The sequence below is a fragment of the Podarcis cretensis genome (assembly GCF_951804945.1).
Source record: "Podarcis cretensis genome assembly, chromosome: 9".
NCBI classification, from domain to species: Eukaryota; Metazoa; Chordata; class Lepidosauria; order Squamata; family Lacertidae; genus Podarcis; species Podarcis cretensis.
In genome coordinates this window covers 37759579-37774801 of record NC_137178.1, presented here as the reverse complement: position 1 = coordinate 37774801, position 15223 = coordinate 37759579, and the positions used below count along the sequence as shown (strand labels likewise).

The 15223-nt window shown below is 44.1% G+C and overlaps 1 protein-coding gene across 2 annotated transcripts in view; it reads right to left on the bottom strand.

The window, feature by feature from the left end:
* GAB1 (GRB2 associated binding protein 1) overlaps window positions 1-11080 on the bottom strand; it is an 81869-nt gene extending 70789 nt beyond the window's left edge. The window contains exon 1 of one of the 2 annotated variants that reach the window (XM_079989490.1): window positions 10495-11080. In XM_079989490.1, coding sequence (XP_079845616.1) covers window positions 10495-10566 — 72 coding nt within the window. In that variant the 5' untranslated portion in view covers window positions 10567-11080. The remainder of the gene's footprint in view (window positions 1-10494) is intronic. The other variant, XM_079989491.1, reaches the window with a different exon arrangement.
* Window positions 11081-15223: the final 4143 nt, after the last annotated feature.

Below are 15223 nucleotides of genomic sequence, written 5' to 3'. Positions count from 1 at the left end.
ATGAAACATCCTGAAATGATTTGCAACACACTGTATAATACAATATACAATGCTTATAACACCTTTGCCAACAAAGGGGTGGGGAAGACTTCAGATGTACGGTAGCATGCTGTTATAAGTTTGGGGTGGGGAACCATCCTAAATGCAAGAAATAAATGAATGTCAGAATCTAGCTAATATTTGGGATAGGAAGGTGAAATGCAAGCTACAGAAGTGTGCCAGAAACACAAGGGATCCCTGAATCCGCTTATGCAAACCAGCCTTGCCAGGCTGGTTGAATGCAAACCTTTATGAAACAAGGGCCAGGCACCTACACTTCAAAGAAGGTTCTCAGGTCTGTGCAAAACAGAGTTGCCATGGTGATGGGGATGGGTGTGAGGTGACAGCAAAATGTGCTGTTTTGCAAAAGGCTTAGGTTTTTGGTGAGAGGTGTGCTGGGAAGAAGACAGGCCAGACCTCCATGAGCTGCTGGGCAGGCCAAAACTATCTTGGCTGATGCCTGAAGAGGCTGCAACTCAGAGACCGGGAACCATGACTGCTTTGGACTCAAGCTTACTGAAACTATCAGAGGAGCAATAAGAGATTCTCTTGGGGGTATAATGTTCTGCACTCGCTCAATTGCAGACTTCCAGGGCCAAATATGTGTTCATAAACCATATTTCACGAAGACACTAGCCTCCACTGTGCCTTGATTTTCCTAATGGAAACATAACCCTGAGTAAGTGCCTGAAATCCCTGGAATCTCACACAGCTTGTGGGGATTGGGGTGGCATGAAACTATATATATATATATATTTATACATACACACACACACACACACACACACACTTTTTTAAAAGAAAAAAAGATGACTATACACACTGAATCATCATCACCATTGATTTATGGTCTACAAACCAGAATTGAGATCCAAAATAAAACCATACAAAACACCATCATATTAAGTACAGAGAAAATACAAAGCAGGTTAGAACATAAATGCTATCTGCTCAAGTATGAATATATAAAAGGCAACAAATGCCCCAATAAGGACCAGATCAAAAAGCTTACTTTGGAAGAGCAAGGCCAGAGCAAATAAAAACAACAAGAGTTAGCTCCAACTGAGCCCACTCCTTATCACTTCATGATAAGGTGATGAGTGATGTGAATGTTTCTTTTTCTCCCTGTTCCAAGATTGCTTATATTTATTACTATCTGCACAGCAATCCCAGCTTTCACAAATTAGTTCCTTAGTTCAAAATCACTTTTTCCTCCACCCTCCACCCACCTTGTTTCCCATAAACAAGGTCAACACTCTTGACTGCAGTGCTAAGCAAAGTCTTGCATGTGTGAATGGCCAGTACAGATCCAACACAACAGACTGAACTTGAATTTCACCTCCAACGGCACATCTTTCAGCAGGGTTAGTTGACACACTCAGCTGCCAATCAAATATAGAGGGATCAAGCGGTATATATGGGTGTGAGAGCCAGACCCTGTTTCTGTATGAGCAACAACCGCCTGCAACATCTGTTCATGAATACAGACATCACCTAGTCCACCTTGGAATAAACAGCATACAGATGGAACATTTCCTGCAAGATCCATTGCCCAAACATGACTAGACAGTTCCTCAAAAAGGTCTGAAAAGCTGCTAGCACACAACAGCATTGCTATTCCCATGTCAAGGAATCTGCCCTCTCAGCAAACAAGAAACAGTTTCATGCATCTTAAAATGTCAGATCTACTGTAGCCTATTAAAATATTTACACAGGAGAAACGGTAGGGTGCTATAAAAAGAAAAACATTTTCTTGTCTCTAGTCTCCCACCCCACCCCCACCCCGTAATTTACAATCTAAACATTTCTATCCCAAGGGCAAAGCTTCTTTCCAATGAACTGCATGCAGCCAGCAGTAAGGGCGGGGGAAAGTGTGCCTCTCAAATATCAAGTGTTAGGGAACAAGTAATCCTGTTGCAAAAACCTGGCATCAAAAATTATGTTTAGAAAGGGATAGAAATCAGATCATCACCATGAATGCGGGCAAACTTTATTTTCCCTCCCTACCCCCAAAATAATCAGAACAACAACTCAAAATCTACATTGCACCTATTTACACACATGGAGGTGTATAAAAGGACAGATAAACAACAAATGACCCACGGCTAGGAAGAGCCAAAGCCAACGACCTGCATATCCAGGCTAAGATCATGCCAGCCCATAATTATTGCCATAAGAACTGAAAGGATGGCCTACTTCCATATGAAACCTGCACCGGCATTAAGAAAATCACAGGAGCCTTTTCCCACGTAGGATAAGAGGTCCTTTTCGGTGTTTTGTGGTGCTGCATTTTTGAAATGACAACCCTTTAAATCACCACCTGGTGCCTTCTTTGTTGAGACTCACGTCCCAAATTAATACCTTTTTGTTTGTCTGTATTTCAAGTGGTACATATGAGCACTATCATTTAAACATCTGGAAATACAATGAGGGAAGGCAAATTTAGGTTGCTGAATAGGATGTTGAAATCCAGGTGACATTTTCAGAAATGTTACCTTTTCTGCATGCAAGGCCAACAAGGAATCAATGCACAAGTAGCAGTGGCACCAGCAGGAAGGATTTAAATTTTTGTTAGGCACTGGGGAACATGATGGCATAAGCCAGACCAGAACAAGACACAAACTTCAGACTATTGGCGCTCAATGTCTAAAAAGGTTGCAGCACAATTTTTAAACAATCTCTGGGTATGACCAGATCTAAGAAGATGGATAACAATGACAGCAACTCCAAAAAGCTCAAAAATTTAAGAGGAACAAACTTCACAGAATCACTGTGAGTAGAAATACTAGACCCAACAAGTAATGGGGACATAGTGGCCTGTTTGGCAAACCATGCTTAGCATGATTGTACAAGCTCTCCACAAAAAGAGATTTCAGCCACTTTCCTCCTCCCTGGTCATTCTGCTGCTGCAGAATGGCTCAGTATCTTATCTGAACCTGGGCTCATGGTTTTGTTCTCCTGGCAAACCACAAGCTGTAAATCATAGGATCATTTTTGGTTACAGGTCATGGTTAGTCTGGGGAGAGCTAAGCGACAACCCCAGGTTCAGACAGAACGCTAAGCCAAACCATGGCTTAGCTCAACACAGCATTAGAACAACTAGTGAGATGAACAAAACAGTTGCAATCTCCTCTCCCAGAGCCAAGTATTCATGCTAAGCCATCACTCTTATGACCAAAACATTGAAGGTGATCTTGAGATAGAGAAAAATTAAGGGCACAGCCAAAGGAAGAAACTATTCTAATGTGAGACCTTAACTATATTTACATTGACTGGGTACATACACATCAGGTTGCAACAAGGAGGTGAAATTTCTAGATACAACAAATAATTGTCCCTTATAACCATTAGCCGAGAAGCTGGCTGAAACTTGGACTTAATTCTGAACAAAGCCCATAATCTGGTGAAAGATGTAAGAGTTACTGAACCACTGGGGAGCAGTGACCACAATGCTATCCAATTCAACATGTATGTAAATGGAAAGTTGCCTAGAAAGTCCCAGTGCAGTCATATTTAATGTCAAAATAATTGAAGTATTAGCTAGAAAGAAGCTGGAAGCAAGTCTGTTAAATGGGTCAAATCTCCCCACGATGCTTTGAGGTTATTTAAAAATGAGAATAGAAGCCTAGATAGGGCAGATAAGAAAAGTATGAAACAAGTCACCAGTTAGCAAGCAGAGTCAAGGAAGACAGAAAGAGCAAGAAAGTTTCCTCCAAAATGTTACATCCATGCCCAGCTGAGGAAAATTTAAAGGAGCAGCAATTCTGGCAAAAGGAAATCTATGCTGGCAAGCAAAAGCAAAAACAGCAGGAGCTCCTTGCTACAAACATCAAAATGGCGAATAAACTTTTCTTTAAATATATCTGAAGCAGGAAACCAGCTAACTATGGAGGTGGCTGTCTATGAATTGCAGTTGTATTTAAGATGCCATCCAAGTGGTTAGCTGTGAAAGGGGTACTGAAGAAGAAACTTGGGAAGAATGCAGAGAGGGAGAATGAATTCTTTAAACCAGTATTCTGTGTGGAAGATGTTGGACAGATACTCATGGCTGAACCGCTTTCCCTACCCCCAAGAGGGCAGCCGAAGTAGTAAGAGGCAACAGGAACAGCTATGGCTGCAATCCCATCTTCACTAGCCTGGGAGTAAGTTCCACTTAATTTAATTAAACCAACTTCTGAGTAAATATGTATAGAAGTAAGGTAAAGGGACTGACTCTGGGGTTGCGGCGCTCATCTCACTTTATTGGCCAAGGGAGCCGGCGTACAGCTTCCAGGTCATGTGGCCAGGATGACTAAGTCGCTTCTGGCGAACCAGAACAGCACACGGAAACGCTGTTTACCTTCCCGCCACTTTGACGTGCTTTCGAACTGCTAGGTTGGCAGGAGCAGGGACCGAACAACAGGAGCTCACCCCGTTGTGGGGATTCGAACCGCCGACCTTCTGATCGGCAAGCCCTAGGCTCAGTGGTTTAACCCACAGCGCCACCAGCGTCCCCAATGTATAGAAGTACACTGTAAAAAATACAAAATATGACACAGAAATATGTAACAACACTGAGATTAGACCTATTACCAGATGGTTGGGAGGTAGGCAATGTAGCACCAATTTAACAGGGGACAGCTGTACAAAATTACAAGCCCATTGCCCCAGATTTGTTCCTCATAAACTCGTGAATATTTCTATTAAAGTTAGAATTACTGAACACGTGGAAGAATAAGTCTCACTGAAGGAGAATCAGTATGCTTCCTGCAAAGGGAAATCGTATTTGAGTAACCATTTTTGCAAAGGAAGGGATTGAACAATAGTGCCAGCAGCCAGGCTGGCACAAGCATGGGGAACCTGTGGCTCTTCTGGTGTTGTTGGGCTCCAACTCCCATCAGTCCCAGCCCCCAACTGGCCAGTGGTGACGGATGATGGAAGTTGTAGTACTTGGAGGTTACCAAGTTGGGGAATACTAGCTTGCACACCTGCTCCCAACCTGGCTCAATACTGCTTCTGATCTTGACACCCTCTGTCAGCTGCACTTCGCTTCTGCCTCTGCCCCTTCTGATCTCCATATGCCTTCTCAATAAATCAATTAGAAGTAGAATCGACATAGGCAATGCGCAACACATAATTGAACTGATGGCATCTGCTGTCAAAATATGTGTTGATGGCAGCTTGCTTACATGGCTTTAAAACAAATGGCTTTAGACAAATACATGGCAGCTAAATCTGCCAATAGCTATTATCCTTAAAAGGAACCTCTCCATGTTAAAGAGACAGCAAGCCTCTGGTAAAAGTTGCTGGAGGAAAGACATCACTTCACATCCTATTTGTGGGCTTCCAGAATCATCCCAGTTGTCCAGTGTCAGAAGCAAGATGCTGGTTGACCACTGTGAGAATAAGGATGCTGAACTAGTTGGGCCTTTGGCTTGACCCACCAGGTTCTCTTTTGCTGGGATAAAGTAACCATCTCAGGAAAGTCTAGTGGAGTTTCTGTACAATGTTGACTGTGTACTTGGGAGTTCCTTTCGTTTTTTATGTTGTCCTCCCTCCCCAATATTTTTGGTACTCCATAATAGTTGCAAATTTGACAGATCTGCAAATACAAAACAAGAAAACCCGGCATCATAAAAGGAACACCCAGATCTCACATATCTAAGATCTTCTTCTGATAGAATGGGGCATGAAAGAAGAAGGAGGATACATGAGGAAAGAGCTTTCTGTTGCTCCAGTTTTTCAAAAGATATACTACTGCTCATCCACTTGAGTAAGTTTACGTGAGAGATGGTACAGCAACACATCTTTTGAATCTGTTTTGAATCACTTCAGTCATTCCAGTAAATTTATTCTAAGTGGCAGCACATCATTTAAATCCCCAGGAGCACTGTGGAAAAATGAAACCCTGGGAGAACCCAGTGACATTTAGCCTGATCAAACTTACTCAAGAAAAGGTGTGGCAACTTGCTTTCTGAATTTTTCAAGCAACAGTTTCCTTTAATGTTGGTTGGGCAGAGCAACAGTCTTAGGCTAAACACAACCACGACAATACTTATCCCAAATCCAGCTTGCAAAGCCCTCCAGGAGACCTTAAGCTAAGTCACAGGAGACAAACAATGCATCAGAACTTGTAAGCTAAGCAAAACAGGAGTCCATACAACCAGTTAAAGGACGGGTTTGAAGGGAAGATAAAAGCTTGCTTGCAGTCGTGAACGCCAAGTAGGGGATTTTACTGGATCACAAAACATGTGAGGCAATAAAGTTCCACACTAGTCAGGAAAGGAAATGTGAAGTGAAAGTCTGCCATACAGCATTTCTAGGTGCACAAATATGCCTGCAGTATGCTGCAGCCTACTGCATGAGAAATTCATATTTATCGGCCTGGCCTCTCCTGCTTTTGCCTGAACATAGTTGCTTTAGCCCCCTCCCCAATATGAAGCAAATGAACAAATATCTGCCAGAAAAATGGAAGGAAATCCCACATATGTAGTCCCACTTATTAAGTTAAGCATGATCATCCACTTTATCTCTCAGTAAAAATGCCTCAGTAGGGTTGACAGAGGAGAAAAGTAATATACATTGAACCAAAGCACGTGTGACAGGACTAAATAAAGGAGTTAATGATTACCTCAATTTATTGTACTAATTGCTCCTAGGAGCCCGCCTCAGAAGAAACAACAACTAGATCTCTTCTACCAAAAACAAACCATACACCCATTCACCACACCCAAATAGAATACTTCTCTGCCTATAGACACAGGTTTTATTAACTTCCTTACCACCCTCATATAATAAAGTGGTAGGCTCTTTCTTCTTGATATGATGCTTCACAATCTACTTCCCAGAGGCCAGAGATGGAGAACATTTAGAATATGGATGACAAATCACTAATGAGGAGATGGAAAGAAGACTTCAAAACTGAGGGGTAAAACCTTTACTAGTTCTAATTAGAGGCACTTGAGAAATTCAGTCTTTGCACATTCCAAAATGGACTGGGTTGATCTGCATCTCCCAAACCAATACACAAATTGGGACATAGTTATCCACTAGCACTCACACTTCCTGAATGTTCCAATGCAGTTCTTAGTTCAAAAAACAATATAACCTATATTGACAGCACCATCTTATCCATGTCTACTTATGGTCAGTCCAATTAAGTTCAATGGGGCTTACTCCTAAAGTATAGGATTTGAGCCTTAATTTTTAAAAGATATCTTACATTTCAAAATTCATTTTAGACAAAAAATATACTCAGAAATGTGTGTTTAAATACATATTTCTATTCAAATTGGTGGAGTTTCTTAAGCATGGATTTATGGGGTGAACACAAAGCAAAAGTGATGCAAACTGGAAATAGATTTTTTGACCCATCCTTGCTTATGGTATAATAGTTGAATGATTGATATGTGTATTTTTATAATATATATTTCTGTTGAAACACCCTAAAAAAGAGGCTTGCAATTGAAAGGAAAATAGGAAAGTATTTAATATACTGCAGCAGCAAGACTAAATGGATGATATCCTACTGAGCTGAACTCAGAGTAGACCTATTAATATTAATGGACAAATCAGTCATGCCCTTTGACCTCAATGGGTCTGCTCCAAGCATGACTTAGTGGGCTATTGCCCTATAAATCTGATCCAAAGACTGCCTTCCTTCCTCCAAATGAAGAGGCCTTCTCCATTAGAAGAAGGTAACTTATGAAGCTAACCCAACACTTCACCTAACAACAACAAGTCTGACACTATGATGGTATTCCCTTAATTTTTTGCCTGATTGCTTAAATGTCAACCATAGAGAAGTGATTCACCAGCCTAGTTGCTTCATATACTGTTCCTCCAAAGATTTATTATTTTGAACTGCTATTCCACAGATACAAGCTCATGTCCTTGGGCTTTTTCACATGTGCCACTAACCCTATTAGTCAATAGTTCAGGTCATGGCCAAAGCTTTCTCTATGAAGCCCAATTTCATCTCATCCCAAGATTCTACTCAGGTACTGTTTTTTAAAATTGGACTTGCTTAAACCACTTATCCCTTTACCACTTCAAACCCAGATTTGCTTAAAGGATCAAGGTGTTTAACGGAGCTTGAAGCGAGACTTAGGGGCTTCCCACTCCTGTCCCTTCCAAGGATAAATATGTGATAACTTGACGATCACCACTGCAAGACAACATTCTGTTTAACCAGAGGTGACAACATGCAAGGAAAGAGTTATAGGTTAATAATGATATTTAGGTATTTCTAATGTTAGGATGTCTACTCATATAAACTACTTGAATGCCTCCATTACTGAGACATTTCCTCTGTATCAGAAAATGATGAATTATCTACTTCAACAAGCCAAACTCTGCTAAGCATTTAGAGCCCACCTACAATGTATCATACCACTTTAAACAGTTGTGGCTTCCCCAAAAGAATCCTGGGAACTGCAGTTTCCGAAGGATGCTGCAAGTTTAGGAGATACCTATTCCCCTCAGGGGATGCGGGTGGCGCTGTGGGATAAACCACAGAGCCTAGGACTTGCCGATTAGAAGGTCGGCGGTTTGAATCCCTGTGACGGGGTGAGCTCCCGTTGTTTGGTCCCTGCTCCTGCCAACCTAGCAGTTCGAAAGCACATCAAAGAGCAAGTAGATAAATTGGCAGGAAGGTAAACGGCGTTTCCGTGCACTGCTCTGGTTCGCCAGAAGCGGCTTTGTCATGCTGGCCACATGACTCGGAAGCTGTACGCTGGCTCCCTTGGCCAATAAAGCGAGATGAGCACCACAACCCCAGAGTCGGTTGGTCAGGTGTCCCTTTACCTTTATTCCCCTCAGAGAGCTAGAATGGTGTAACAATCAAAATCTCTCTCTCTAGGGGAATTGCAGCTCTGTGGGGAGATAGGGGGCTGCTAACAACTCTCAGCACACTTAACAAACCACAGCGCCCATAATTCTTTGGGGGGAAACTATGACTGTTTACAGTGGTTTCATAGCGCTTTAAATGTCTAGTGCAGATGGGACCTTAGTCAGGGCTAGACAACATGAAAATGGTTGCTTTTTGTTTTCTAAGGACAGTCTTTTTGTTGTACTAACTAGAGTACTTAGTGTTTTGTTTTGTTTTTGTTTTGTTTAGAGACCAGAATCCAATGGTGTAGCTTGAGAAATGTTATGCCTGAAGGTATGAGAGAGAATGGGCAGTCTCATTAGCACCCCTAGGAGTGAAGGGATTAAAATAACATGTATTGAAATGTAGAAATTTAGGAGGCAAAGGTTTGGTATTAAAACCAAAGGCTTCTAGGAGTATTTGGTCTTCCTATCCTAATCTGAATGGCACTAGGGATAACACAGTTCTGCCAATTAGTTACATCTCACAGCAACTAAAATACATAATCTATAGAGGCACCACATATTAGAGACGGCTGCAAAATCATCAATGATATATGTAAGAATCGATGTCACGGGCAGATTTTATTTATACATGGCTGCACAGCTCAGATAAACTAGATTTGTGCACATTTACACATGAGAAGGAAAATTAGGGAAGAATCTGGGTTTTAAAAAAATTACTTGGTTTCTAAGCATCTATGGTACCACCCCCACCCCAAAATCACTGTGTTACTCTGATACTCTGGCTTCCCCATTGGGTGTCCTTTGAGTGGCAATGTCTGCTGCACATACAAATCTTAAACAAACATACAAGCTCAGATAAGTTGTGTTATGTGCACTAGGAAGCCATATGACTGCAGGTTCACATATAGCTCCAACAACACACCTACATGCACGATTATGCACATGCGACTATCTGTTCACAGCCTGCAGGTTATTTATCGCACGGGTGTCCTTTCAGTGGAGGGGAGGGGGGACCCAGTGCCTTAGAGTTGTATTTTATGCTGCAAATCGGATTGGACAGACATCATATACAAGGATAACTAGCGGAAGTTCGAAGAACAAAATTATCACCCGGTTCCAAAAGGATATCCCGTCTTCCACCCCCACCCCCTTTTTTTCTTTTTAAGACAACCGTTCCAGGAAAAAAACAAAAACTTAGCGTCCTCTGGACTCAACTTCGCCCGCTCCCCCACCGCCATCCCCTGGCAAAGGGCACTGATAAAGAAGAAGGTGGTAAAAGTTGTGTCCGCTCAGGGCCTTTTGCAAAACGCTGAGAAACCAGAACTGCGCACTTGGCAGTTTTGAAAAGTACTTGGGAGGCTGACGGGCTCCGCGGCTGCCCCGAGCACCTTCGGGTGGGCAAGCCGAGCAGCCCCGCTCGCCAGGGGAGCCTTCAGCGCAGCCCAGGTTGGGTGGGACGCTCCGGGGACCGAGAGAGGCTGAGGCGCAGAAGGAAAGGGAGAGCTGAAGAAAGGACTGAGGGCGAAAACATACACACAGGAAGGAAGGAGGAACGGAGAGCGGCGGCGGCGGCTGCAAGCCGAGGGACGCCCCTGCCAGCACAACCCGCAAGCCGCGGCAAAAAAGGGGGGGGGCACTTACGTAGCGTTTCAACTTCTTCTCCGGCGGCGACTTTCGGAGCCAGCCCGAGCAGACCACTTCGCCGCCGCTCATGGCTGCTGCGCACCGGGCGGAGGGAAGAAGGGAGACTCTTCCTTGGGCAGCTGCGGTGCGCAGGGCCGAGAGGAGGCAGCCCAGGGAGAGAGAGAAAGGGAGAGAGAGGCGCGCACACAACAGGAGCACCGCGCCTGCCTGCCTGCCTGCCTGCTCCGGCCTCCTCCGGCAACTCGGGGGGAAGGGAAAGAGGAGGGGAAAGAGGAGGAGGGAGGGGGGAGGAGACGGCCGGGAAAGAGCAGGAGAGGGAGAGAGGGAGGGACGGGCCGAGAGAGGTGGTGTATTTATGTGTGTATCCAAAGGCACACACAGGCAGAGAGCCCACGTCGGGCCGGAGGGACAGAGGCGCTCTTTCTCCTCCTCCCAGCCGATGGGTAGGGAAAAGACACAGAGCGGCCACCGTAACTTTCGGCTGGCAGCCCCTGGGCAAGCCTGGACGCTGCTGCAGCCTGCGCTTTGTCCCTTCCTGGTACAGCGCGGAGGAGGAACCCGGCCGGTTAGTCCCGTCCCCGCTTGAAGTGCTGCCTCGACGGGCCTCGCTGCAGCTGCAGCGCTGAGCCAGTTCAGAGGACGCCCCTCTGGAATCCTGAGGGCGGCGGAATTCTGCGCTCAGAACGTCGGAACTGTTAAAAACCGGGGGAGGCGGGGACGCAATTCCGTGTGTCCACCGCGGGCGAGGGGGGCGCTGCCCCAGAGGGGCTCCCCCGCCCCTGTTCAGCAAGCGGAAAGTCCAGTTTGCAACAGCTCGATCCTAACCTATGGCTACCTGGATGTAAGCCCTGTTGAATTCAGCGGGGCTTACTCCGAGGTAACGGGGGTTAGGATTACAGCCCGAGTGCCCTGCCTTTGGAGCCCGCTCTGCTGTGACGCTTCCCACCCCTCCCTAAACCTTTCTCCCTTCTTCTTCCCCCAGCGTTGGCCTCTATAGCTCTTCTGCGTGCTTTCCGTCCAAAGCAGAGGAAGCGAGTGTTTTCCCCACTCTCTGAAAGTCGGCCAGAGGTTGCTCGCTCGCTCGCTCGCTCGCTCTCTCCTTTCGCTAACGAATAAGGGAGGGAGGGGACTCAACCCTACGGAAGGGATCCTGGGATCTGTAGTGCGCAAAAGTAGTCGATTGCACAGAAGGGTAGTTGCCGAAGCAGGCCTGGGAAACGGAGAGAAACTTCTTCTGGAGAATGCTAGATTCTTGCCAGGATTGCTCTGGAAAGTTTCTCGGGAGCTCGAGAGGACGACTTTTGGATAAGGGGAGGCGGGATTGTGGCAGTTCAAGGAATTGAAGCGCCTTGTACAGACGGTTGGGGTGCTCAGCCTACTTTTCATGACATGGCTGTAAAGCTGAAAAATATAATTGCAGAAATTATATTTTGAAAGTAGGTCAGGTGAAATTCTTTGGAGTATAATGCTTATGAAACAGATGGTTTCCATTACCCAGCCTCCTTTTTTTATATTCCTCCATTCCTCACATTTTCAGAGGAGATGCTGGGCTGAGTAAGAAATTAGAATAGGATAATCTGGTGCCCCTCAGATTATTGCTGAACTAAAACTCCCATCATCCCTGACTGGACCAGAAAGGAGCTGGAATCCAACAACAACTGGATGACCACATGTTTCCCCTCTCTGCCATATGGATATTGTGATACCCAACTTAAACCAAGCAATGGGAATATCAATCGCATTTCCCATCAACCTAAGCCATTTTCATCTAGTCCCCAAAGCTTTCTGCATACATCAAGCCAGATACAAGTAAGGAAGATCAAAGTTGGCAAAAATACAGTTTTAATAATTCAACCAAGGCATTATAAGCACCACTCCTTGTGTTTGCAAATTGCTATGCCTTTGTGAGTATATGGAGGGAAGGCAGGGTAGGAGAGTAGGAGTGATGCAAAATAGAGGTGGGTGAGTCAGAAATGTGCGCACAGGGTTCTCTAGCCCTTAGCAAGCTGAACCTGGGAGTTGAGGTGGCTGAAAAGTAGCAGACAGTGTGCAACTTTGCTTCCTTTTTTATTGGGGGTGGACTGATCTCACAAGACACACACCAATCTCCTGCTGCTCCTTTACTGCTGAAAAAAGCAGGATTGGGGTCGTATCCTGAGGATGTGCTTCCTCCAAGCCCAATTGATTATTTAATTTCTAATCAATCATACCACTTAATATAAAATATCTCTAAGCGGCATACACAAAACTGAAGCAACAACAGACAACTTAAGCAAAATATTACAAAAATACAGATTTACATATAAAAATGTTACATTAATACAAAGTTACTAATACTGTATATATATATATATATATATATATATAATCATTTTCATTCTGGCGCACCTCCTCTCTCAGCCTATGGGTTCTCACCCAGGGTCCAAACAAACCCTCAGCTCACCCACAAAAGTTTTACAACACTAAGAGTTCCTAGAAACAGTGGGTATCATCCTAGTCTCTTATGCTAGACTTGCTTGTTATGGGTGGATGGTACTTTCTCAGGCTTCCCACAGCTGTGTCCCATTCAGCTGCACTCTTCATTGCAGCTTCACACAAATGTGTTTACACACCCAGCTTCTCTGCCATTATTATTCTCTCATTGAGGACACATGAAAAGCCTTGAAGGAACCTTAAAACAGTTTGAAAGCGTGTGTTAGGGGAGGGCTAAATATATTACTACATGAAATAGTTCATGCCTTCAGATACTGTAGCATTCACCTGAACTTGCTATAAGTCTGCATTATAAAGGAGTAATGAGACTGTGGTCCACCTAGATGTTGTCATCACCACCTTCCATCAACCTCAGCCAATATGACCAGTGGTCAGGGATGATGTGAGTTATAGTTTTGGAACAGCTAGAAGGCCCCAGCTTCCACATGCCCATAATACAGGACTACTTGGTTCCTATTATACAGAATTTAATAAATCTTATGAAATTAAGCCATATACACATTCGATGTGCACTATACAGGTCTTTTCCTGCACGCAGTTTTGAATCATAATTAATCAATTAGTCACAGTTATAAAATACGAGTTTTCCTTTAGAGCTGCTGTGTCTGAAAGGTTTTTCCAGTACGGATGGCAGCATTGCATTAAACAAGCAATGCACCAGTATGAATTTCCAAACAAGAACTTATTTGGGTAGCTGTCGTCATCAGCGTCAAATATTCTTTAATATGAACCAGGCCATAAGACTCTTTATGACCACATAGAAAATAATTTCAACTTGTAACAGCTGCTATTAATAGCAATTCCCTCTCTTGAGGAGAAATAGCCCCCCTGGTGTGTTAGACTATTGTGGGGAATTGTTTTGATAGTCAATGTGCAGGTGAGTCACCCAAGTTCACAACATTTCATGGTTACCAAATGCTCTTGAATTTCAGCCATGCTAATTATAAAAGAAAAGCAAAAACAGTGCTTTGGGACTCTGAAATTAGTATCTTGTGACTTTTTAATGAGAGCAATGAAGAGTTTTTGCTGTCTAGTTGGCCTTAGTTTTTACTTCACCTTAAATGCTAATAATACACAATTATATATTTGCATGGATGCATTTAAAGCAGTGGGGAGAGCCTTAGATCTGCTAGCCAAATGTGGCTCTCCTGCCCTGGACTTTGACCTGATCATGCCCACATGCCCCTCAGTGGTCTGTTATCCTTGAGTACTTTTGCCTGGCTGGAATGTGTCCTTCAACTAATGCTTTTTGCTTGCTTGTATGGTGTGTATTGTCAGTGTGGAATTCCCTGTCATATGTGGCTGGAATGTAGCCTACTTTCCAGAGATAAGAGTCACATCTGTTGCTCTGCCGGCTCTTGCTTCAGGCATGTGGGCCCTGGAAGGTTGGTCAGAAAGGAATGCAGCCCTGGAGCTGGAAAAGGTTCCTTACCCCAGGTTCACAGTAGCATATACAGTAGCATATACAGTAGCATATATATGTACCTCGGTTTATGAGCTTAATCCGTTCCAGAAGTCCATTCTTAAACCAAAACCGTTCTTAAACTGAGGCATGCTTTTCCTAATGAGGCCTCCTGCCACCGGTGCCCTTCCACCATTCGGCTTCCATTCTTGGACCGAGGTAAAGTTCGCAAACCGGGACACTACTTCCGGTTATGCGGAGTTCGTAAACCGCATAGTTTGTAAACAGGGCTGCTCTTAAACCGAGGTACCACTGTACATATGGCCTGGGTAATTGAGCAGAATCCTACTTGGTACTTTTAGGGACAGGCTAGTAAAGCTCAGTGGGAGAGTACATGCTTTGCTTGCAAAAGGTCCCAGGTTCAGATCCCTGTCTCCTCCAGATTGAGCTGAGAAAGACTCCTGATTTAAACTTCAGAAGCCACTGCCAGTCCTTGTAGACAATACTGAGCTAGAATGACCAGTGCACCATCATATATTCCTTCCTGTGATAGCATTATCAATGAGATAATGCATACAAAAAACTAAGTGTTTCACTACATCCTAGTGAAATCAATGGAATCAACAGCTTGGTCCTACACCTATCTACTTGTGAGTTCAGTGGGGTTATTCCCAAGTACCATATTTTTTGCTCTATAAGACTCACTTTTTCCCTCCTAAAAGATAAGGGGAAATTTGTGTGCGTCTTATGGAGCGAATGCAGGCTGTGCAGCTATCACAGAAGCCAGAACAGCAAGAGGGATTGCTGCTTTCACTGCACTTGAGATTCAGA